Genomic DNA, 23,556 nt, shown 5'->3' with positions numbered 1-23,556 from the left:
AAACCCCGTGGATAGGCTTCTCTGCTGTGGGGCCCAGAGAGGCAGTTGGCTCAACGGCAGTGCATTTGGATTTGTTTTTTTCCAACTCCATGCAGTTATCAGGTGTCATTTGGTGGGATCCAGCATAGAGACTTTCTAACAGAGCCAAGGCTGACACAGAATCACCCTGTCTCGTGCTATTTCCGTAATCATTGGTGTGTGTCGGACAAGTATCCCCTCACTTTCTAACAACCTTCCTGTGACAAGACAAGTGCTTCGCTCCTCCTGTCCCTTCAAAGATGTTCGGTGCCTGGTCTTTGATGGCGAGCACAGTCATACTGACATTTAAACTGGCTTTTGGTTAGCACTGCACCCCAGAGGCTGAGCCCCCAAAGCTGCTTGTGTAAGAATACTCGTCCACACTCCTACCTCAAAGGACTCTGTTTACAGAACCAAGTGCTCAGAGCACGTGAACACCAGGGCACCTTGCAATACTGGGTTTCCTATGCTTTCTCTGTACGGAAACAAAAGTGTTCTAATCTAGCCTCATCGAAAACGTTTTCCTTCCCCTAGACTCACCTCAATGTGTGGTGAGGTTCGTCGGCCCCAAGAACAGCTTAGTCAGGCCCGATGGGGTGATAACCAGCTGTGTTTGCTGACCTGTGGCAGGAAGCAGAGGTGCTCAAAGGTCCCACACATTGCCTCTTCCTGTCCTTTGGGGGCTGTGGCTGCAGCTACCAAAGGTCCAAGAAGGATCCCCTATCCCTCCACCACCCCCAGGGAGGATGCCCTACCTCTCCACCAGTCCCCAAGGCTCCCCTACCTCTCTACCAGCCCCCTAAACTACCCTATCTCTCCACCACCCCCAGGGAGGATACCCTACCTCTCCACAAGCCCCCAAGGCTCCCCTACCTCTCCACTAGCCCCTTAAACTACCCTATCTCTCCACCACCCCCCAGGGAGGATGACCTACCTCTCCACCAGCCCCCTAAACTACCCTATTTCTCCACCACCCCCCAGGGAGGATGCCCTACCTCTCCACAAGCCCCCAAGGCTGCCCTACCTCTCCACCAGCCCCCTAGAAGAGTCTCTAGCTCTCCACCCACCCTCACACTCTCCCTCATCCTTACATAATGCTTGGAGACCAAATGAATTCTGTCCTGCTTTGCCTTTTAAGAGGGTCGGAGTCTCCCCTTGAGGCAGTCAGCTTCCGAAAAGATATATTGTCTTGGGAATCTTAAGAGTAGTTGCATTCTGTCCTGCAGAGTTATGGCAAAAATTTACACTGATAGACATTTGTGTTTCATGGACTATGCAAAGGCGTTTGGCTGCGTGGATCATAACAGATTATGGCACCCGTTGAGAAGAATGAGAATCCTAGAACACTTTATTGTGCCCATAGAAATGTACAGACCAAGAAGCTGTTATGCGAACAGAGCAAGGGAACACTGTATGGTTTAGGAAGGGTGTGTGTCAGGGTTGGATCCTTTCTCCATACCTATCCAGTCTGTGTAAATAATTCAATCTGTGTAATAATAAGCTGAGCAAATAATTCATGAAGTGGACTCTGAAAAGGAATGTGGCATCAGGATTGGAGGAAGAGTCATCAACAACCTGTGTTATGCAGATGATACAACTTTGCTGAAGATTATAATAGGAAATGCTTGCTGCAAAAGATCAAGAACTACAGTCTTTGATATAGATTACATCTCACCATCAAAGACAAAGATCCCCACCACGGGCCCAACAGTCAACACTGTGATATTGCTGATGTTAACTGCTGTTGAGTCTTAGACGACTCATAGCATCCCTATGAATGAAAGACCTGACACTTGTATAACTTCCATCGTTTCTCCAAGGTCATAGAGTTTCCGGAGGCAAGCTATTTCGATAGATGACATTATGATAGATGGAGAAAAGATTGACGCTGTCAATGATTTCATCTTGCTTGGATCAACTATCAACACCCATGGTCCTAGCAGCCGGGAAATCAAGAGACACATTGCATCAGACAAATCTGCTGTCAGAGACATCTCCAAAATACTAAAGAGCAATGAAGTCAGTTTGAAGACTAAGGTGCACCTGATTCAGGCCATGATCTTCTCAATTATCTGATACACATCAGAGAGCTGGGCAATGAATAAGGATGACAGAAGAAAAAAATTGATGCCTTTGAGTTATGGTGCTGGACAAGAGTACTGACTATTCCATGGATTGCCAAAAGTATGAACAGATATGTCTTGGAAAAAGTGCAGCCAGAGTGCTCCTTAGAGGCAAGGATAATGAAGCTTTGTCTTTCATACTTTGGCCATGTAGTTAGTTAGGGGAAGCTGTTCCTTGGAAAAGGACACCATGCTTGGAAAGATGCAGTGTCAGTGAAGGAGAGGAAGACCCCCAACAAGATGGATTGACAGTGTGACCTTAGCAGTGGGCTCTGGTGCCTCAGAGATGGTGAGGACAGCACAGGATAGTGCAGGTTTCAGGCTGGCTGTTCAGAGGGTCGCTCTGAGTTGTACTCAGCAGGGCAGCACCTAACAACGTTGACAAAGAGAGCTCTGGGGGCCTAGTGGTAGGGAGCTGTGCTGCAACCTTGAAAGCACGCAATTCAAATCCACCAGCAGCTCTGTGGACAATCTCCTCCTGTGCAATTAAACTGCCCCTGAAAAGCCCCTGGAGAGTCAGCTATGGGTGGTTCCAACCTGAAGGCACAAAACACCAACTACATTGAAATAACAAAGTGGTTTCATCACCTGCTACTTCGCTTTTGTAAGTATTTGTTAATTATTTGGCTTCTGTCCACTCCGTTGTTGAACCGTGTCTCTAGGAGAGCAGGGAGCTTGTTCCTTCTGGTTTCTCCATTAGGATTTGGGTAGATGTTTACAGAGCCAACAAGTCTCCCATACAAAGGTCTTCTCTTTCTGCTTCTTGCCATTGGCTGCAACCCCCTGAACGTGAAAGCTCCTGCCCCTTCCTTCTCTGCTTCCTGTTTACAGCCAGCCTTCTGAGGCTTGTCCCAGGGCAAATGCTGCCCTCTGGTCTCCTCTGATGGCCTGTGCATTTCTTCCTGGTGTTTTCCACCTTTTAGGCCAACTGCTTGGCTGCCAGTTGACCCCTGGGGGTGGGGTGAGTTCCAGGTTTGAAGGTTCTCTCAGGACCACCGTCTTAGTGGTTCTACCAGTTTCTATCAGACATGTTGTTTTTGTTGTTGTTGTCAGGTGCCATTGAAGCAAGTACAACACACAGCGACCCTGTGAACAACAGATCTGAACCCTGTCCTCTCCCATGCCGTCCTAATCATCTCTGACATGCTTGACCCCGTTGCAGCAGTCACCCTGTCACTCCGTCAGGCTGAGGGTCTTCCAAAGGCGACCCTCCACCTTGCCAAGCACGACTTACATCTGTTTTTTTTTCGGGATCTTTAATTTTGTTTGGCATTTTTGTTTCCTCCCTCTCGGCCAGGACCTTCTACTGTGATCCTGATCAGAGTGGTTGGTGGTGCGAGCCGGGCACCACCTAGATCTCAGGTCTCAGTAGCGGAGGCTGCACCTTGCGGGGTCCATTACGCCGCGGCACGAATAACGCCCTTCAGTCTTTGATTTTCCTCACTCTTCTCTGCTCCAGATGAGGAGACACCAATCGCTGTATTATAAGACCCCAGTCACTATTCATCAAAGTAAATAGTCTATTGTTGTTGTTGTTGCTTTGTGCCATCCAGTCAGGACCACCTCAGAGCTGACCCTTCAGCGGGTTTTCAGAAGCAGTTAATCGCTTGGAAGGAGATGGCCCTCCTTTCTCCCCAGGAGAGGCTGCTGGATTCGAACCACCTGTCTGACGTGGCAACTCAGCCCCTTAACCACCAGGCAAGCTGTTACTTTAACATCCTTGCAAATAAAGGCACTGCCATCAAGTCTGTTCCAACTTCTGGTCATCTTGCAGCTGGTTTTCCCATGTGGAGGAGAAAGCCTCTCTTTTTTGCTGTGGATTCAAAGCCGCGGAGACAGGCAGCCTGTGGGTTGGCAGCCCAAACGCCCACAGATTACACCAGTGGAGTGCAGCTAACTCCTTAAAGGGTGGCTCTGAGCCCAGACACTGCAGAAGAGCTTTCCTCACAACAGTGCCTCTTCTCTCTCCAGCAGAAAGGGACACCAGACACGTGGATCAACCTGCTAGAGTAAACTGCTGAAATGCCCCTCTGAGAGCTCTGGTCACTGTCCCACCCAGGCCCCTTGTCGAAGGTGGATGCGGTCATCGCTGCACCGATGGGGGACGAGGGAGGAAGAAAAGTGCAAAGTCAAAAAAGAAAGAAAATGGAACAATTCTGGGAAGTAGAGCTCGCCACCACCCTGGGACGGACTTCTCACACCCTGACCTTCTGCTCCGAGGACAGAGGGCGTGCTGAGGATCGAGCCCTGAGACCGGCAGATGAAGGGAGCCAAGTCAGAGCTGAGAGCCCAGAAGTTGCAGCCTCGGAGTGAGTGAAAGGGCACGCGCGGTTCTCCATCTGAGTGTCGGACACAGGAAATCAAATTCCCCTCAGAATTAAAAGCAAAGTCCCTCCTCACCGCTGTCTGCCATCCAAGAAACTGAGCTGAGAAATAGCAGTTTAAAAAAAAATTATCCTCAAAGGCTGAATGAAAAAAAACCAAACCAACCCTTTTCTAAAAGCTGAACTTAATTGACAGTGACCCCAAGGCAATCATTCATTCAGTGTGATCCTGAGATTTTAGGCACAAGCAATGCCAATCCCACCCAGAAGACCTCGAGTTCAGGTCAGACCTCCAGGAATTCTCACCGACAAAAATCAAATGAGCGCCTTGTTAGGAAAGCCTCGCTGGTTCTCCGTTCTTCAAGGCTGCCTGGTGTTCCACAGGCCTGTACTGTGTTTGTTGATCCGTTCATCTGCTGACGGGCACTTGGGTTACTTCCACAGAGATGAGAGATCAATTGAAACAGTAAACATAGTAATGAAGTGGGACAAGTGCTATTAGATACAAGGTGGTGATGGCTGTTAGAAGCCATCGAGTCGCATACGACTCATAATCACCCTGTGAGCAAATCTAAGCCCTGTCCTACCCTGTGCTGACATCCTGCGCCATCCTCATCACATCTGACACACTCGAGCCCGTTGCTGCGGTCACTGTGTCAATCCACCTGGTTGAGGGTCTTCCTCTCTTGCCCTGCCTCTCCACCTTTCCAAGCATGAAGTCCCTCTCCATGGAATAGCCTCTCCAACGTGCCCAAAGTATGTGAGACCAAGTTTCACCATCTTTGTCTCCAAGGAGCACTCTGGTGGCATCTTCTCCAAGACATATCTAGTGGCTCTTTTGACCCTCCATGGGATCCATAGCTCTTTTCTCCAGCATCACATTTCAAAGGCATCAGTTCTTCTTCTGCCATCCTTAGTCATAGTGCAGCTCTCAGATGTGTCCAAGAATGTCTATACCCTTTCCAGCCTCAAAACAGGTATTGTCTAAGCAGATGCTCCAGGGATGGCTTACACGAGGACACGAGCCTGTGGGGATTTGCTATTTGGTTCTATGAAGGGCTCTAGACTTTCCCTGTAAATGTGAATATATGATTACACAGCACACAAGGCGCTGTGGCGGCACAGCTGTCCGGAGTTGCACTAACCTGAAAGCAGCGCCTCTTTAGCACCTGGAATCCACCAGCGACTCTGTGGGAGAAACACAGGCAAATCCTGTGTGGTCTGCAGCCCCAGAAAGCCGCTGGAGGGTCCGCAGGAGACAATGTCAACGTGAAGATGAGATTCAGGGGATGAGGCCCGAAAGGGTAGGCGCTCAGAAGGCGGTATCTGTGCCTTGGACGAGGTTGAGACGTTGATCTGTTTTGGAGCAGGAATTTCCTCTGTGATGGTTTCAGGCAGTAAAACTGCTGATTGTACGTGTGTGTCACTGCTGTGGCGGACAGTCCAAACTGATGTTTACAGTGAGCCGGGCCACTGCCCTTGCAACAGGCTGGCATTCCAGGTCCCACCCAGTATTTAGTATCTTCTCCTTTTTAACTGTGGTTTCATTGAAAGTTCACACAGCAAGTTAGTTTTCCATCGCAATTTGTACATAATTTGTTCTGTGACATCAGTTAGAGCCTCCTCAGTACAACAGCTTGGTTGTGCTTATGCAAAGCCTATATTTGGACCAGGAGGCAGTCGTCAGAGCAGAGCAAGGAAACATGGCATGGATCAAAACTGGGAAGCGTGTACCCTCCTCCATACATTTTTAGTCTATATACAGAACAGATCATCCAGGACGCTGGGCTCTATGGGGAGAAATGTGGCATCAGTACAACTACAGGGATGTGAATTCTCCCCTCAGCTGTACAGGTAATGCATCTTCATGGAAGATAACATTTATTACCCAAAATGAGTGCTTTCCAGCCACTCTTGACATGGACCAGCTCCTTCAGTCCTCAACAGCCCCATGTGGTCAGTACCATCTGCTCACCCTTCAGAGGCAGAAAGAAACCCCGGAGGCTACATTTAACCATGACAATATCCTTCTAGAAATCCACAGAAGGTGCGAGTAGTTGCTCCTCCCTTAGCGATGATGGTGCGAGCAGGTTGGTCTCTGAAGCCCAGGTGCTTCTCCAAGCTTGATGCCCATACCTGCAGGACAGGTCTGCTGGGTGAGCTCAGAGCCCCGACTGTGTCATGTGGGAGATTTGTACAGCAGCACCGCCCCCTGGCGGCCTTCTTGACCTGTGCTCCCAGGCTAAACACAATACTCTCTTCAACAGTGTAGGGACTTGAGACCTTGGGCCACATATAAAATGAGGAGCCTGAAGTGTGAGCCTGAGGCCTTTTGAAATTCATTTGTGCTCTGAGGGCCGCCTGGTTGTCCTTGGTTTTGAAATGAACACTTCTACTTGGTATAGCACCTTTCTGTCACTTCTCTGTATTGAGGTAACTTTGAATTGCTGTGATACTGAACGTTGTGTCATTGGTCTGTCAAGTGGCATAATGGTTGCACCTGGTTGACAATTTCTGATTAGCTAACAGATTAAGACAGGCTTGGCAGCAGGGGTGGCATCCATGTCCTAAGTATGCCTGTGGAAACTATGAACTTAGAGAATGGACAATAGTTATAGAGCAAGGTTAAAGCCTTTTGTTTATGGTTTCAGTACTAGATGGCTCGTAACAACAACAATATATCTTGCCAAGCCCTTGTCTTCTATTTTGGACTTCCATTGGCTCGACTCATGATGGCGCTTTTGTTTTGGTTGAGGATCTGTGTGGATTGTTTCATTGTTTAAGCCTCTTGTTTAGAGTCAACAAGACCTCTAGGAGGTCACTCATATTTAAGGCCAAGCCCTTGTCTCTGTTTTGGAAAATGGGTGAAGCGACTGGACTCTGTAAGATGAGCTCTCTTGTTCTGGTTGAGGGTCATTGTGGAATGTTTTTCTTTTTTTTTAAATTGCTACTAAAGTTTAGAGTCAACAAAACCTCCCAGAGGGCCCTTATATTTAATGTATTTGGTCCGATGGATTATCTTTTAATCCTTTGCTACTATATTTTGGAGGAACATTCTTCTAAGTCATACAGCACTTTTCTGTCAATGTGCTGCACTGAGGTAATCTGGGTTTGCTGTGATACTGAACCTTGTACCTTGGGGTCTCAAAAGCCGTAACAGCTGCCCATGGTAGACAGTGTTTGGTGGAGCTCCCAGTTTTAAGACAGGTTGGGAAACAGGAGTGGCATCCACTTCCTAAACCACATACCTCTGGAAACTGTATGAACTTGGAGAAATGATAGTTATAGAAAGGCCTCAGGTCTTTTGTTCATGAAGTCGCTAGGAGTCATGAGCGACTCAACGGCAATCAACAACAACAACATATGCACACTGGGTGACTGCACAGAGCCCTCCTTCGCACCTCACCCAGCTAAAGTTTGAACCGTGACTAAGGTTTAAGTGACTGAGAGAAAGATGAATCTCTCCAAGAGCAGCCCAGAGGATATGCTCTAAAGTGGTCCACAATCCCAAAAGGAATGTCTAGGGCACCAGACGGAGACTCCATGTGCCCTGATGCTCTTCTGCATCTTGGTAAAGAGACTGAGGTACAGAAATTGTCCAGGTTCAGACAAAGATGCTCAAAAGTGGGGAGGTTTGAAGGAAGCTGTGAGCAGAGTGTGCCCAGACTGCTCCGGACATGCGGGAGTGTCAGCCAGACAGGCCGGGTCGGGTCCCAGGGCAGCTCTGTGGACTCACCAGCCCCCATAGACCTCCTACCTATAGGTTCTCCTAGCAGGCTGTGGGGCCACAGTCAGGAATGTCGGCCAGGAACAGCTCTCCACTTGTTTGGCTGAAATAACCAAGTGTCCACACCATCCGCTTTAATGAATAAGAAGGCAGAAGAGCCTGCTCTGGACAGAACCCCAGGACAGAGTCCTTCAACCCCGTCACCCAGCTGCCATGTGTCCTATGGTTACAGAGGGAGGTGGATGACGGCAATGAGGACAGGTCCTGTCTGTGAGGAGACAAGATCCAGGCAGGAGAGAACAATAAACATCTGTAACACACCACAGTCCCAGTCTTCCCAGAGGTGGGACCCTGTCTGCTCCAGCCCGTAGAGGGGCGAGGCACGAGTTTGGGCTACATGAGGGCACAGGGGATAGTCACGGGCAGCGTTAGGATTCAGACTCCCTGGACACGTGGCACCCAGCATACAGTTGTGCTGGTGTGCGAGTGTACACGTGGCTGTGCAGGTCAGTGCCCTTCGGAGCCACAGGGTCCCATCAGGGTCCAGAGGCCAGGCGAGTGGGACCAATGGTCACTTCTTCTAGAAGAATGTCCATATGCACGGACACTTAATGTCCTACAGCTCTCGGGGGACCACAGCGTCCCTCCCCAGCTCATGGGGCTCTGCAGCATCTCCTGGCTTTCCCTGGGCATGGAGGCTGGCCAGGACAAAGCCCAAGACAGGCCAGCCGAAAGCACTGTGTTCACCTCATGCTTTGATTTGGCCATCGGGTGCCCCCGCGGCCTAGGCATGTCCCCACTGCGGATGCATCGGCTTCACCACCTGCCCGTGTCCCAGGTACCAGCCTGCCTTTACTTGAGGCTTCCCTTCCTGCCCCTGAAGAAGTAGATGGTGGGTGGGTCTTTTCTTACAAAAGGATATGCACACATCTTTGCAGTCAGCAGGAACGTCTAAATCAGGCAGGGACCCAGAACAGAGGCATAGTCACACACTGACCCACACGTTCACAGTGGCCTGAGGCACGCTGGCCATGGCCAGAAACCCCCAAGGTTCCTCAGCCCTGTGTCACACTGTTCCAACCTTGAGACTTCTCCAGAACGAGGCCCAAACAAATGGGATAGGACACCCACAGCAGTTCCACTTACAAACCACCCAAACCCTGGCATGTTTGCCAAGGGTAAGTTCCACAGGCTTTTAAGACATGTTTCAGGCACACAGAGTCTGGGGGAACTGGGTTCCCTCAGCAAAATGGCTTTTTCATTGCAGTATTTCTGTTTTATTTGCTAACATGTGCCTCTCTGAGAAGGAATTACGGCAGGTATCATTCATCCAGCAGGCAGCACGAAAGGCTCCCGGCCTGTCAGTACAGACACTGCCCCGTGGTCCTCCAGGCAGAGCGCTCACCCAGTAGGCACCGCAGACCCGTGGCTGTGGAGTTCACACTGTGTCTGAGTTCCCTGTCAGGTGCTCACGTAAGACTCCCACTTTCTCATCCCCGTTCTCTCTTCAATGCACTCCATCAGAGTTCAGGCTCCCACACACCTGGGGGACTGCCCTTGTCAAGTGTACTAGGCCACCTTGGGCCACACCCACCCTCATCCACTCCACCCACCTCATCGTAGCCCAGGGCCTTGCAGGCCCCTGCTTGCTGGCCCTTTCCACTCCAGCTGTAGCTTCACCGTCTGGTCACCTCAGAGGCTGTTCCTGCCCACCTGATCTGACCTCTTCACACAGTCTACGTATGATCTTTTCTAATTTCCTTTACTGGCTGGCTGTCCGGGAGCCAGCAGTTCTCCTGAGTCTCAATGTTGTTGTTTGTTGTTATGTGCCATCGAGTCACTTGCGACTCATAGCGACCCTATGTACAACAGCCCTAAACTCCGCTCTGTCCTGTGCCAATCGCACTATCTCTGACACTCCCATCCCAATTATCCCAGCCACTGAATCAATTCACCTCATAGAGGGCCTTCCTCTCCTGCGCTGTCCCTCCACCCTCCCAAGCATGATGTCCCTCTCTAAGGACCGGTCTCTCCTCACAACATGTCCAAAGTATGTTAGATGGAGCCTCAGAATCCTTGCCTCCAAGGAGCCACCCGGTTTAACCCTTTCCAGGACAAATCTGTTTGTTTTCCTAGCAGTCCATGGTATTCTCAATACTCTTCTCCAACACCACAGCTCAAAGGCATCAATTCTCCTTCTATCCTCCCTGGTCATTGTCCAACTCTCTGATGCATAACAAGTGATTGCAAAGACCATGGCCTGTATCAGATGCACCTTAGTCTCCAGAGAGACACCATTGCTCTTCAGTACTTTGGAGAGGTCCCTAACAGCAGACTTTCCCATGGCAATGTGCCAGCCTAATTTAAAAAGTCTTGAGTAACTGGACGTGGGGGCCCAGGGTTTCTGTCACCTCCAATCCCGGAATCCTTAGTCACAGATCAGTCTCTTCCCAGCACAACAAAAACATGCTTCTCCCAACGGCACTCCACCTCCAACCCTACTGGCCTCAAAGGCAGGTGCCAGGCCCAAGGGGACGGGGAAGCTTAGTTCCTGCTTACCCCAGGCCACCCAAAACAAGAGTGAGCCCTGTGGCAGGAAGCCACCAGAAGGGCCCCGTTCCCCACCGCACCCCGTCCCCACGGCGCTCCCGCTGAGAAAGACACGCGGAGATGCTGTTTATTACGTTCTTTTTTTAATGAAACTAGATCACTGCTTACAAAACCTGCACGTGGGCGCGCACCCAGCCCCTTCACAGTTCCCTCGGCTCTCCATCAGAGGACCCCCAAGTGGGTGTGCAGCGGTCAGCACTGCCAGGTCCATGAACGCCATGGGGAGAGGCCCACAGTTCCATCCATGTCAGCTCCCACGAGGCCCGGAGGGTGCAGGGTCAGGCCCGTGATGTCCCGGCTCAGGCCACCACTCAGACCAGCGTGAAATGATGTGAATGTCCCGCCCCACAGAGCCCACCTCCCCCCCTAGTAGTCTCTCTTCCCTGCCTCCCTCCCTCCCCCCACCCCTCCCACCCTGCTACTGAGATGGGCCCAGCTGGCGCCGACGGGCTGGGCCTACAGGCTGTAGAATTTGAGGCTCCTGTCCATGCCTGTGGATGCGATGAACTTGGCGTGGTGACCAAAGGCCACCCCCGTGGTCAGGCCACTATGCTCTGTAGAGAGAAAAGAGGCGACAATGAAGTCTCTCATGCCATCCTGGGGAGCTGTTCTTCATGGACCTGCGGATTTTACAGGACTATCTGGCTGCAAGGTGACCTTGGGAGTGTCTCAGGGAGACAGAGGCTGGGGCTCCTCCAGTGCAGGGGTTTGGCTTCTTATGAATCCAGATTCTGGTCTCTAACAGGGTCTTGCTAAGAGACAGCTGCGGCACCATCTAGTCCCTCCAGCCTCAGGCTACACGAGGCTGCGGCCTCCCGTCAGGCAGCACTGGGCCTGGGATGGGCCTGGGCAGAACTGCTCCCTCACTTTGGCATCTGCCTCTTCTCTGCTCCAGGCAGGAGGAGACCAATCATTTGATCATACACGGCTGCTCGCAAGCCTCCGGGATCAAGAAACTACTCACTAGGCTGGAATGCTGAACTCTATCAACCGCACGGCCAGCAGGCTTAGCTGTCCCTCAAGACTACGAGCTCTAGGCCAGGGTACCTGGTCATGTCTAAGAAGGTTCCAACACTGTCCCCCACATGCTCCATTATACATAGGGGAACATACGCAGCACATACAAACGGGCACGTACAACCCCCACAGCCATGTGTGTGCACTCACACGGACCCACACACCCTCCCACACCTCCACAGCACACATCTGGCTGCTGCAAGATCCATTCCACCACATCTCTCAGGGCTTTGTTTACGTTAACAGCGCTGACAGGGATTGCACTGCCTCTCCCTTTACCAGGGTTAACACACGACTTCCTCAGACAGTGGTTAAAAGCTATGTGAGAAAACCTCAGCCCACCTCTAACTCCCTCCACCAGTGAGGCTGCCCCACATTATTGGCGCCTGGACCCCCTGACCTTAGGCCCTACCTGTAAAGTGAAGAATCTCCGTCCACTGCTTGCAGATGTAGATCTGGACGTCTGTGCCCCCGAGGGCCAGGTAGGTGCCACTCTGGTCAAAGATCAGCGACTTCACCTCGAAGTTGTTATCCAGCTGCAACGTCTTGAAGTTCTTAAGCTTGCGCAGATCCCAGAGCTTGACGGTGGAGTCGTCAGCCGCGGTCGCCAGGTAGTAGCCGTTCTCGGAGAAGGCGATGCTGGTGATGGGGCCGGAGTGGCCGGGGAAGTTGGCCACGTTGGTGCGCTCCTGCCATGGGAAAGGAAAGGAAAGGATGTTATCAGTGGACATTAGAAGAATGAAAAGAGGGTCAACCAGCTCCTTCCTCTGTGTGACGTCCTCCTCGGGAGCAGGAGTGGACAGCCAGCCTGGCCCTGGACCCAGGCATCACATCACACCCAGAATCCTCCCCTCCAGGGCCCCTAAGCACTTCATTAGCGTCTCCACAAGAGCTCCGACTCCGGGCCTCAGAAGGAGTCCTGCCGTGTCTCACCTTCAAGTCCCAGATCTTGATCTGAGAGTCCATGGTTCCTGTTCCAAAGATGAGTCCGTCCGGGTGGAACTGTGCACAGGTAAGAGCTGCAGAGAAGGGAGGTGGGCAGAGCCCACGGGTGTGAGCAGGGGCAGGAAAGGCAGCTCCTCTCGTCTTCACGCTCCCCACAGCGCCCAGCCTGAGCCCCACACCCAACACTCAGCGCATGGGTTTTTAGAAGAACAAATGGCCAAGAAAGAGCCAGATGCCACAGGGGTGACTTACAGCAGCCAGAGGTCTCATCTGTCACTTTGGTGAGCACACGTCCGGTCTGGATGTCAGAGAAGGCCCAGTACTGAGAGAGAGACCAAGAGGACAGTAAGTAAGCAAGTTCAGGCTCCAGCCAGCCCTGCACAGGAACCCGGCTTGGCAAATCCCAGCAAAGCTCATAGCTCCCACCCTAGAAGCCCCAGTCTCCTTGCAGGTTCAGGAGCCAGCTGGGGTTGGGGAGACATTCCCTCCTCCAGGACCCTGGCAGGGGACTCACCTGATCGTCAGAGGAGCTCAGGAGATAGTCACCGGTGGCGTGGAGGCTGAGGCCTGTCACCGAGCTCTCATGGGCACGAACAACCTGGACACAAGACGAGTTCGGAACCGACCAGATCCTGATCGTGGCATCCGGGGAGGCAGAGAACACCAGCTCCTAAAACGGGAGCAAAGCAAGAGGCAAACATCAAGGACAATCTCACGCTGGCCACACCCACCAGCTGCTCCTCTCTGCAGTCCTCCTGGCCCGAGTCACCCCCTGATGCCGAGGGCCACAGGCCGATGCTGTTCAAATGTTAGCCGGGAGCCTGCATTGGGATCTCTGCCACCTAGTGGCAAAAGAGGATGACAGCAACAGAGTAAGGCCCTACGCTTCAAAACTAGGTCAAAGGGAGGGATATGCCCAGTGCAAAAGAGGGACTCAAATCATAATTCAGATTTATGAATATTTAGTCATCTATAAACTAAGTTAATGGATAGAGCTCAGGGGGCTAAAGTCTGAGCTGCTAATTAAAAGGCTAGCTGATCAAAACCTCCAGCCGCTCTGCTAGGAAAAGTGGATTCTGACTCCCAGCAACCCTATACGCAAGAGAAGGAAGCGCAGCCGTGTCTGGGCGGCCAGCCGTGTCAGGGCCCACTGTTGCGGTCACTTCAATCCTACCCTAGCGAGCTCCCCGGGAAAATTCTACTCCGTCCTGTAGGATTCACCATGTGTCAGAACCGATCCGATAGGGGAATGTTCCAGAGCCTGCCACATTGAAGAATTCCAGCAAGCTAACATACAAAAACAGTGGGACTGGGAATACGTTACACAGGGTCACCAACAAATCATTGTGTGCTACTTATGCCATTAAAAAGTCATAAACAAAAACCACTGCCACCTCCAATCAACACCATTTCCCCAACAATCTGTTACAGCAGCTACCACAGGGCCGCCCCAGGCCCCCAGGACAGTGGCACGAAGGACAGAATCTAAAATAAAGCAAACGGAAACCGTGCTTCCAACTCGACACGCTGTCACTTTCCACTCCCTGAGGCTGGCTGCCTGGGAAACCAGATGTTCTGTTCTGCAGCCCCAGGCCCAACATATTCTAGGCTGCAAAACCCAAACCCATATTCATGTTACTCATTTGGCCCCACTGACCCCCTACTCAGGAGGATTACGTGAGCCAGGATTTATCTACCAGCCGTGAGTAAATGACCTGTGGAACCTTGTCTCTGCGGGTGAATAATAGGCTGTTTCCCTTTTCCTGAGAAAAAATATCTCATGGAACAGGTTTTTCCAAATCATCTGAAGATCAATGCTGCAGGCGTGCCCACACAGAGGCAGACTTCCAGCTGCCCCATGATCCACTCACTGCACCAAACGCCAGGTGGGTGGAGGCTGGGACTGAGGTGAAGGAGAAGGTCCTTACCTGAGACGGGTGAAACACCACGCTGGTGACTTTCTTGGTGTGGCCTTTGAGGGTGGCCAGGATTTGCTCAGAACTCTTGTCAAACACGACGACGTTTTTATCCGCCCCACCTGGAGAGAACCGAAAGAAACCAAATGTCAGGCCCATCCACCAGGCTACCCCCACCTCAGCCTGCTGCATCAGGACCACCCACCAGGTAGGTCTCGGTGCCCACCCTCCAGGCTCAGATGCCTGCCCCAGCTGCCACCTCCAGCTCCACCTCAGGCCCACCCCACCTTGGCCCAGAGTCAGGCCCACCCTCACGTCAGCTATGTCAGACCCACCCCACCTCGGCCCACTGAGTCAGGCCCACCCCACCTCAGCTGCACCAGGTCTGCTCTTACCAGTGAGGATCTTGTTGGTGTCGGAGGGACAGAGGTCCAAGGCGAGGATCCCTGGGATGCTGGCGCTGTGCAGTCCCTGTGCAAAGCAAGCAGACCACACTCAGTCACAGCGCAGAGTCCCAGCTCCCCCAGTCCACCCCAGTCACCCTCCAGCCCAGGGAACAAGTTACTTCTGTGTCTTATCCATCCCATTTGGCTTTTTGCCTGGATAACGGACTCTCTCATGAATCTCTGGGAAATCAGGGCCAGCCAGGCAGGAAGAAAAAAACTTGACATTTCAGCATCCAAGGCCAGAACCAGGCCAGAGGCCTTGAATAGCTCTCCCTTCACCACGCCAGCCTGCCGGCCTCAGAACCCCTCAGCATGAGGTCAGAACCAGGCTGGAGGCCCTGGACAGCTCTCCCCTCACTACACTGGCCTGCCGGCCTCAAAACCCCTCAGCATGAGGTCAGAACCAGGCTGGAAGCCCTGGACAACAATCCTCCTACCATGGTCCATGCTGGCCTCAGAACCCCTCAGCATGAGGTCAGAACCAGGCTGGAGGCCCCGGACAGCTCTCCCCTCACCACACTGGCCTGCCGGCCTCACAACTCCCTCAGCATCCACGGCCAGAATTAGGCTGGTCACCCAGGCAACTCTCCCCTCACCATACTCCACACTGGCCTCAGACGCCCCTCAGCATCCAAGGCCAGAACCAGGCTGGAGGCCCCTGACAACGCGGGCAGCTCTCCCCTCAGAACAGACCCACCGCACGGCCAGGCAAGCCGGTCACTTACCACGTGGGACGCCACCTGCCGGTACTTGCTCAGCTCTTCCGGCTTTACAAGCTCCTCGGGCACAGTCTTTCCTCTCTGAAAAATTAAAAAGCCCCGAAAAGTAGTGGTAAGGTGTGCAAACTTCAGTTATCTCCTTTCTCCCAAGGGGGCAACCGCCTCCCACTAGACAAGTCCCTCCTAGCGCTGGGGAGGACTCACCTTCTTACGCTCCGTGGTGAGCACAGTGGCCTTGTCTTGAAGCTGGAGAGAGAGGGGGGGATAGATTCAGTGTGAGACAAACACCAACCATGCATACAATGACCTCGCGGACGCGGGTTACAGAAACGCCTGCACAGGCATCACCAAGGACCTGCCACCTGCCACGTTCTGTTAAAGGCTTACGTACAGTCTCTTTGTGCTTTGACCTCAATCTTACGAGGTGGGAGTTGAGAACCTTATTTTACAGATGAGAAAACTGAACCTCAGAGAAATGAAGTCACCTGCCCAGCACACACGTCGGTGGATGGTTCACTTAGAGGTTCAGCTCGACATGACCCGCCGAGGATCTCCCAGATCAGGACCCTACAGGTAACTAAGATGACATGGGGGGCCAGTGGGTGTCGACACCACAGGAAGTGCTCGGAAAGGCACTACCTCGGCCCACAGGCGAGGACTGTGTGAGTGTAACCGAAGCACCGCATCCGGAGCCAGGAGTGCAGTCTACCTGAGCAGCTCAAGCTGTCTCCAGTTCTCCATCAGTAAAATGACGACGGCAATTCCCGTGGCGGGGTCTGTAGGGAGCTGCACTGCTTACCCCAAGGCTGTGCATCCCTGGCAGTTCGAACCCACCAGCGGCTCTGAGAAAGAAGCAGCCTCATCTCTTTACAGCCTTGGGAACTCAACAGAGGGTCACTGTGATCAGAAGTGACTCGAGGGCAGCGAGGCAGGGTCACGAGCCTCCCTTCACGGGAAAAAGCCCGCGTCCACCTGACGAGGGCCACACCTGTTGCCAGCCCGTGGGTTCTGATACACAGGCTCCACAGGAAAGAGCGGAAGTGCTCCACAGAATTCCCAAGGCGACAAATCTGTACGGAAGCAGAAAGCTCATCTTTCTCCCAAGAAGAAGCTGGTGGGTTCAAACCACCAACCTTTCAGTAAATAGTACGGTGCTTAGCCACTGTGCCACTCACTGGGCGTCTTTATGTTAACAAAGAACCTCAAAAAAAAACAAAAACAAACACAAAACAACAAAGAGCCTCAATACCTGCAAAGCAACTAAGCAGCAACAGAGCTAAGAGTTATGATACTTAATAGAAATGGAATCTTTCAAATGAAAAAAAAGTCTATCAAGCAGACAGTACTGTCCTTTACATCTTAGAAACAAGATAAAAAGAGACACCAGGGGCTGTAAGACAGCTGAGTTGGAGCGCTCTAAGCGCTGGTGTCAAGATCAATCCAGCGTCAGTGCCTGCGCCACCCGCCCCTTCCAGGCACGCAGGACTGCAAGTCTGACCGGACCCCCCAGCTCACGGACTCACCATACCAGCATGCGTTCCCACCATGACTCACCTTCTGGATAATTTCAGGAGTCATTCCCACCAGCTCGCCCAGATCCATCGGCTCGCCTGCACCCTGAAGAGAGAGAGGACACAGGTGAGAGGCCCTTGCATGCCAGCTCCGTGGGCCCCTGCACCCACACGGGCCATAGGGAAGGGTGGGGGTCACTTACCACGACGCTGGGCTGTGAGCTCGGCACAGCTTGAGGCACGATGAGACCAGCTTGCGGTTTCAGGGTGGCCAGAGCTGAGAAGGAAACGTTCACAGTGAGTGAGGTCACGGCGGGACCAGTCCCAGAGACAGAACACGCACACAGAGTAGGGGAAAGGGGGCACCTTCTCGCGCAGCTGTGACTTCCTTGGTGAGACGGGCGATGACACGGCAGGCGGCGTCGTGCTGGTACAGAGCGTGGGACAACTCCTGGCGGGTTGTCTGCAGCTGCTGGCGCAGAGTGAAGCTGTGCAGCATGACAGCGTCCTGGAAGAGGGGGACACCGTGGTGAGGACGGGGAGAGGCCGCTGGCGGAGGTCAGCTCCTGAGGGAGGGCACACTGGCTCCTATCCCACGGCCTAGCCTGGTAGCAGTGACCCCGCAGCATCAGAGGGACCCTGAAAGTGCTGGCAGACACTCTGTCCCCCACGCATGGACAGAAGCAGGGGCCAGCTCATTCCCAGCCCATCTTCTCTCATTTCCTGGCAAATCACAGCAAAGAGGTCCAAAAGCCCATTTACTGTCAGCCTCTTTCCGATGGGCACGGAGTCGGGCAGCCCCTGAAGATGCACACATGCAGATTATAAAGCACCTATCAGGTGCTGCTCTCGGTGCTGGGAACACAGTGATAAAAACCAGCACGCAAATGCTGAGCAGCTTGTCCACAGTCACTGGGGGAGGAATCAACGAAGTCTAAAAAGACCTGCGTGACTTCCACAGCCAAGACCCTCCTCACGTACTATTCTGCCCTCAAAACCCACGGTGGTGATGCAACCCTCCCCAGTGCTTGTGCAGGGATCCATCGAGCTAAGAGTGCTTCTCTCTGGGGGACTCACCCATTCATCTTGCAGGGCCTTCAGAATGGCAGGGATGCTGGTGGCTGAGGGGGGCTTGGGCCGGATTGGGTGAGCAACTGTGGAGGGAGAAACGGTTATGAAGACCCATAAACCCAGCAGCCCCTTCCCACCTCTCTTCTTCCCCTCGGCCTGCGTTCACAGACTGCCACCTCCCCGCCCAGTGAGCACCTTTGATGTCGATGAGCTGTTCCTCTGACAGAGGCTGGTTGTTGATGGGGTCTGTGCCATTCTCTGCAATGTACTTCTCGATGAGCCGCCGCTCGTATACATGATTGGAGACTGGGGATACACACGGGTGCTCTGGTACTTCATTGGAGACTGGGGGGGAAGGCAGGCAGTGAGCATGGGGTCAGAGAGATCTTGGACTAAAGAGACCCCACTACTGGATCCAACAAGACTGCAAAGTCCTCACACACAAGACTTGTGACACACACACCCACCCACACACCCAGCCAGTCCTGCCTTGTTCCCAGAACACCTTCCAACAACTGGCTTCTCAATCAGTGGTCTCCTGGCAGATAGACGTTGGGGTTAGGTATCACTAAGTCAGCTCTGATCCCAATAAGTCTTCAGTACAAGAGAACAAACCATGCCTAATATTATCAGTGAGAACCGGGGGGTGGGGGTGGGGGTTGGGGGGTATCAATAGCTCACATGCAAATTTCATCTGCAGCTGAAGAAAATTACAAGAACTTTGTAAGAACCAAAGTACAACCGATTTGCATCTGAAGAACAGAGTTCATGTACTGAACGGTAGTGACAAGCTGTGGGATGGCAGGCATCAGGGACATCACGCATGATGAAGAAATCAAAAGGTCCTTAAAAAGACAGGCAAGAGAAAATACCAAAATGGATGTCAAAAGAGACTCTGAAACTTGCTCATTAACACTGACCAACGAAAACAAAGAGACGATAAAGTGTAGAGTATAACAAAAGATTTCAAAAGGCAACTCACGAAGACAAAGTAATGTATGACAGTGAGTGAAAGGTGCAGTCCTGGAGTAAGACAACCAAAAGGGAAGACCGCGCTCGAACCGAAGGAAAAAAATTCGGACCTTGAGGTGTAAAACTTAACGATTCCATGGGCAAAAAAAAGTAAAGACATAGGAAGCATCAAATGAAGAAGCTGGAAAGCATACACAGAGTCACTGTACCAAAAATAATCAGTCAACATTCACCCATTTCAGGAAGCAGCGTATGAGACATGAAGAACCAACGGGACTGAAGAAGTCCAAGCTGTGCTGGAAGCAGTGGGGAAAACCGAGGCTCTGGTGGGTACCAGAGGAGATGCTTTAAAAACCACATGCAACACTAGAAGCACTCATCTGTCTATACACAAAATTCAGGAGACCGCTACCTGGCCGACCAACTGGTAGAGATCTTTGCCTCTAAAGAAAGGTGATCCGAGAAACGTGAAAATTGTTGGACGACACCAGAAAGGTATTTCCCTGTGTTTAACTGACGATACAGAAGAACCCCTCGAGGTAGCTCTGGAGGGGTAGCTCGCAAGGAGTTACGCCGCTAAACCAAAGGCCACGTTTCTCTCATGGTTCAAATCCACCAGGAGCTCTGAAGAAGAAAGATGAGCAATCTTTTCTTCTTCTTCTTTTTAAATTTAATTTTATTATTTTTGTGTGTGTGTACTATCAAATCAGATCTGACTGGTACAGGAGGAGATTACCCCTTCTTCTTCTTCTCCAGCAGAGCATCTGGTGGAGTCGAACCGTGAACTCTGGGATTCTAGGATTCTAGTGCAGTTTCTTGCCACTAAGCTGAGCAATCTCTTCTTGTGTAGATGAGACAGGCGTTACCGGCACTCCTTCCCACAATGATTATGTCTCCATTCATTATACTTCAGGAGAGGAAGATAAATGAGGGTTGGCAATGAGTCAGAACTCAACAGCAGAGGTTTTGAGTGAGAATCAACAAATTGTGGGTAAGATGGCAAAGAACGGGACTCGAGAAAACGGAACTGTACTCTCACCTCTGGACCAAAAGGCAACATCATGACAGGTGGCGAAAAGATTAAAGTCATCAGCAAGTTCATTTTACTTAGATCCACAATTGGTACCCACGGGAAGGGCAGCCAAGAAATCAAAAGACACGTTGCATGGGAAAAACTTACTGTCAAGGACCTCTCCAAGGTGCTGGAGAGCAAGGAAAGGATGTCAGTGTAAAGAAGAATGTGCATCTGATCCAAACTGTGGTCTTTTCAATTACTTCCTATGCATCGATAGGTTGGACAATGAATAATAATGGCAGGAAAATCAATGTCTTTGAGCTGTGGTGTTGGAGAAGAGTACTAACGTCCCCTGGTCTACACAAAGAACAAATGAGTCGGTCTTGGAGGAAGTGCAATCAGAGCACTACTCAGAGCCAAGCCTGGTCAAACGTCCTCTCATGCTCTTTAGGGATGGTGTTGGGAGGCCAGTTCATAGAAAAAGACATGATGCCTGGAAATGTGATGGATAAGAGAAAGGAAGGAAGACTCGACACAATGGATCAACACACTGACTTTCCCAGAGGGCTCAAGCCTATCATAAACAGTGCGGATGGTGCAGGACAGAGCAAGGTTCAGATCTGTTGTTTATAGGATCACTGTGAATGAACCACAGTCAATTTAATGGCACCTAACAACACGTGGAACCTAGGTACAAACCAAGAAGCTACTGCATTGTTTAAATCGTATGCTCGAGGGCTGTCTCCTTACACCACACTTATTCAGCATGTCTGCTGAGGAAATAATACAAGAAAGTGGATGACCAAGAGACTATTAGCATCAGGACTGGAGAAAGACTCATTAGCTATCTGTGATATCCAGATGACACAACCTTGCTTGCTGAAAGTGAAAAGGACTCGAGACACTTACTGATGAAGATGAAAGACCACAGAAAAGAAAATGACAGAAAGATAGGAGAGAGGCTGAAATTGTCAAGGACTTCATTTGACTTGGATCCATAATCAACACTTATGGATGTAGCAGTCAAGAAATTAAATAACATGTTGTATTGAGTGAATTTGCTAGAAAGGACTCTCTTAAGTATTAAGAGGCAAAGACATCATTTTGAGAACAAAGGTGCACTCAACCCAAGTCATATTTCCAATTGTTTCATTCACATTTGAAAGCTGGTTAATAAATACCGAGGATCCGAGAAGAATCATCATTGCCTTTGAGTTATAGTGGCGAAGAAGAGCGAATATACCATGGACTGCTAGAAGACGAAACCTCTATCTTGGAAAAAGAACAGCCAAAATGCTCCTTAAAAGCAAGGATGGAGAAACTTGGTCTCACACCCTTTGGATATGTTATCAAGAAGAACTAGTGTTTGTAGAAGAGTGTCACATTTGGTAAAGTCAGATAAATGGTCAACAAATATTCATTGCAGAAATACAATCTACTGCGTACAGAGATAGGTCAATAAATCCTCCTCATCTTATTTTAAAGAAAAATGGTTGTTGTTTTGTGCCCTCACGTTGCTTCCAACCCTACAAGACAGAGTAGGTAGATCTGTGCCTCAGGATTCCTATGCCCAGCAGGCACTGGAGAAACATTCAACAGAAAAGTGAGTCAGTGAATTAATACATCTAATCTCTTCAACATAATCATGATAATAATCCCTTTAACCTTATGGGATTCTTCACTTCTGTCCATTTCCCTTCTCTGGATGACTGGAAGGGGTTCTGGGCAGAGAAGATGGCTCAAAAGGCAGCCAGCAATCAGAGAATGGACGCAAAGATGACCATGTCATGATAAAAAAAAGTCAAAAAGAAGAATGTAACTACAAAGCATTGCAAATGCGTGCATTTGGGATCAGGGAGCATGACTGTCACCCAGCACTGCCATTTTTCAGCTGTGGGACCTGATGACACTCTCCCTGGGCTTCCCTTCCTTACCAAGAAAACAAGAACCTCTCTTTCTGCTTTAGGAAATGCTTGTGGGGATAAGATGATATGGCAGACTTGGAAGCACCATTGCAAACGATCAAGGGCCTTATAAATACACAGGTCTATTGTGGTTGTTTATTTTTTAATAAGCCCCACCGTGTGAGGCTGGCTGGCAGAGACCCGTGTCTGCCTCTACCCAATTGTGCTACCTTCGCAAACTGCAAAAGCTCCCACTACCTGCACGCGACCTTAAGCAGCACCTGGGGCAATTTTGCTCTTATTCTGGCGACGAGGAAACTGGGGCCCAGAGAGAAAGAGAGAGAGAGGTATCGACTTGCGTCAGATCACACAGAGATGATCAGGGCCAGATTCTGGACGGCCCTTAGGGTTCCCTGACTCCCACTCCAGAGCGGTTTGCCCTGCATCAGATCCCTCCCCAAAACAAGGTAGCTGCTGGCCCCTCGGTGGTCCCCAGGCAGGAAACGCGGGGCGCGATGTGATCGGCGCAGCACTGCGCAAATGCACCCTGCACCACGGCGGACCCCCGGCGCTGACAGGCCGCCCAGCGACCCCCGGGCCTCCCCCGGAGCCGGGGTCGCAGCAGCTCGCGCCCGATCCCTCCCCACGCCCCGGCCTCCCGCACCCCACGACCGCCTGCAGCCGCTACTCACTGGAGCAGATCAGGGACATGGCGCCGTCACCGCGCTCCGAGGCGCCTCACACCGGGATCCGGGACCGGCTCGGGAGGGGTCGCGGGAACTTCCGGTCTCCCGCTGCTTCGGGAACACTCTGCGGCGAGCAGGGGGTCAGCCCCGCTAGGCGATGTGCCCGCAAAGCCTTCACGTGGGACAGTGGCCGCTGGCGCGCCTCGGCTTCAGCATTTAACGGAAACTACCCCTTCCCAGAAGGCAACGCGGCAGGAAAGGACGCGCCAAGGAGCACTCGGCTCTTTCCGGATTGGCTCGTCTCCTTCCGTAAAGCGCGGACGAAGGAGGCGGCCCAGCACTGCCTTTCCCGGGATGCCAGGGAGCCCGTAAACATTGGTGCCAGGCTTTAAAAACCTTAGCTGTCAAAACTACTATGAGATATCATCCCACCCCAGTCAGAATAGCAAAACTTATCAGAACAGCAAACATCAAATGCTGGCGAGTTTCTGGAGAAACTGGAACCCTTATTCACTGTTGGTGGGAGTGTAAAATGGTGCAACCACTGTAGAA

The 23,556-nt window shown here is 51.5% G+C and overlaps 1 protein-coding gene across 1 annotated transcript; it reads right to left on the bottom strand.

The window, feature by feature from the left end:
* Positions 1 to 11,034: 11,034 nt before the first annotated feature.
* On the bottom strand, positions 11,035 to 23,230 carry PRPF19 (pre-mRNA processing factor 19). The gene is made up of 15 exons (XM_006899846.1): positions 23,011 to 23,230; positions 18,623 to 18,772; positions 18,434 to 18,510; positions 17,723 to 17,864; positions 17,560 to 17,633; positions 17,400 to 17,462; positions 16,050 to 16,091; positions 15,852 to 15,926; positions 15,076 to 15,151; positions 14,693 to 14,802; positions 13,279 to 13,434; positions 13,017 to 13,086; positions 12,753 to 12,838; positions 12,232 to 12,508; positions 11,035 to 11,356 (listed from the first exon to the last, which is right to left on the bottom strand). The coding sequence occupies exons 1-15, from the start codon at positions 23,027 to 23,029 to the stop codon at positions 11,259 to 11,261; spliced, it is 1,515 nt and encodes a 504-aa protein (XP_006899908.1). The 5' UTR covers positions 23,030 to 23,230; the 3' UTR covers positions 11,035 to 11,258.
* Between the last annotated feature and the right edge of the window lie 326 nt (positions 23,231 to 23,556).

This window comes from Elephantulus edwardii, unplaced genomic scaffold, assembly GCF_000299155.1.
Source record: "Elephantulus edwardii isolate Elephantulus edwardi_28Jun2011 unplaced genomic scaffold, EleEdw1.0 scaffold00268, whole genome shotgun sequence".
NCBI classification, from domain to species: domain Eukaryota; kingdom Metazoa; phylum Chordata; class Mammalia; order Macroscelidea; family Macroscelididae; genus Elephantulus; species Elephantulus edwardii.
This window is presented reverse-complemented; position numbering and strand designations above follow the sequence as displayed.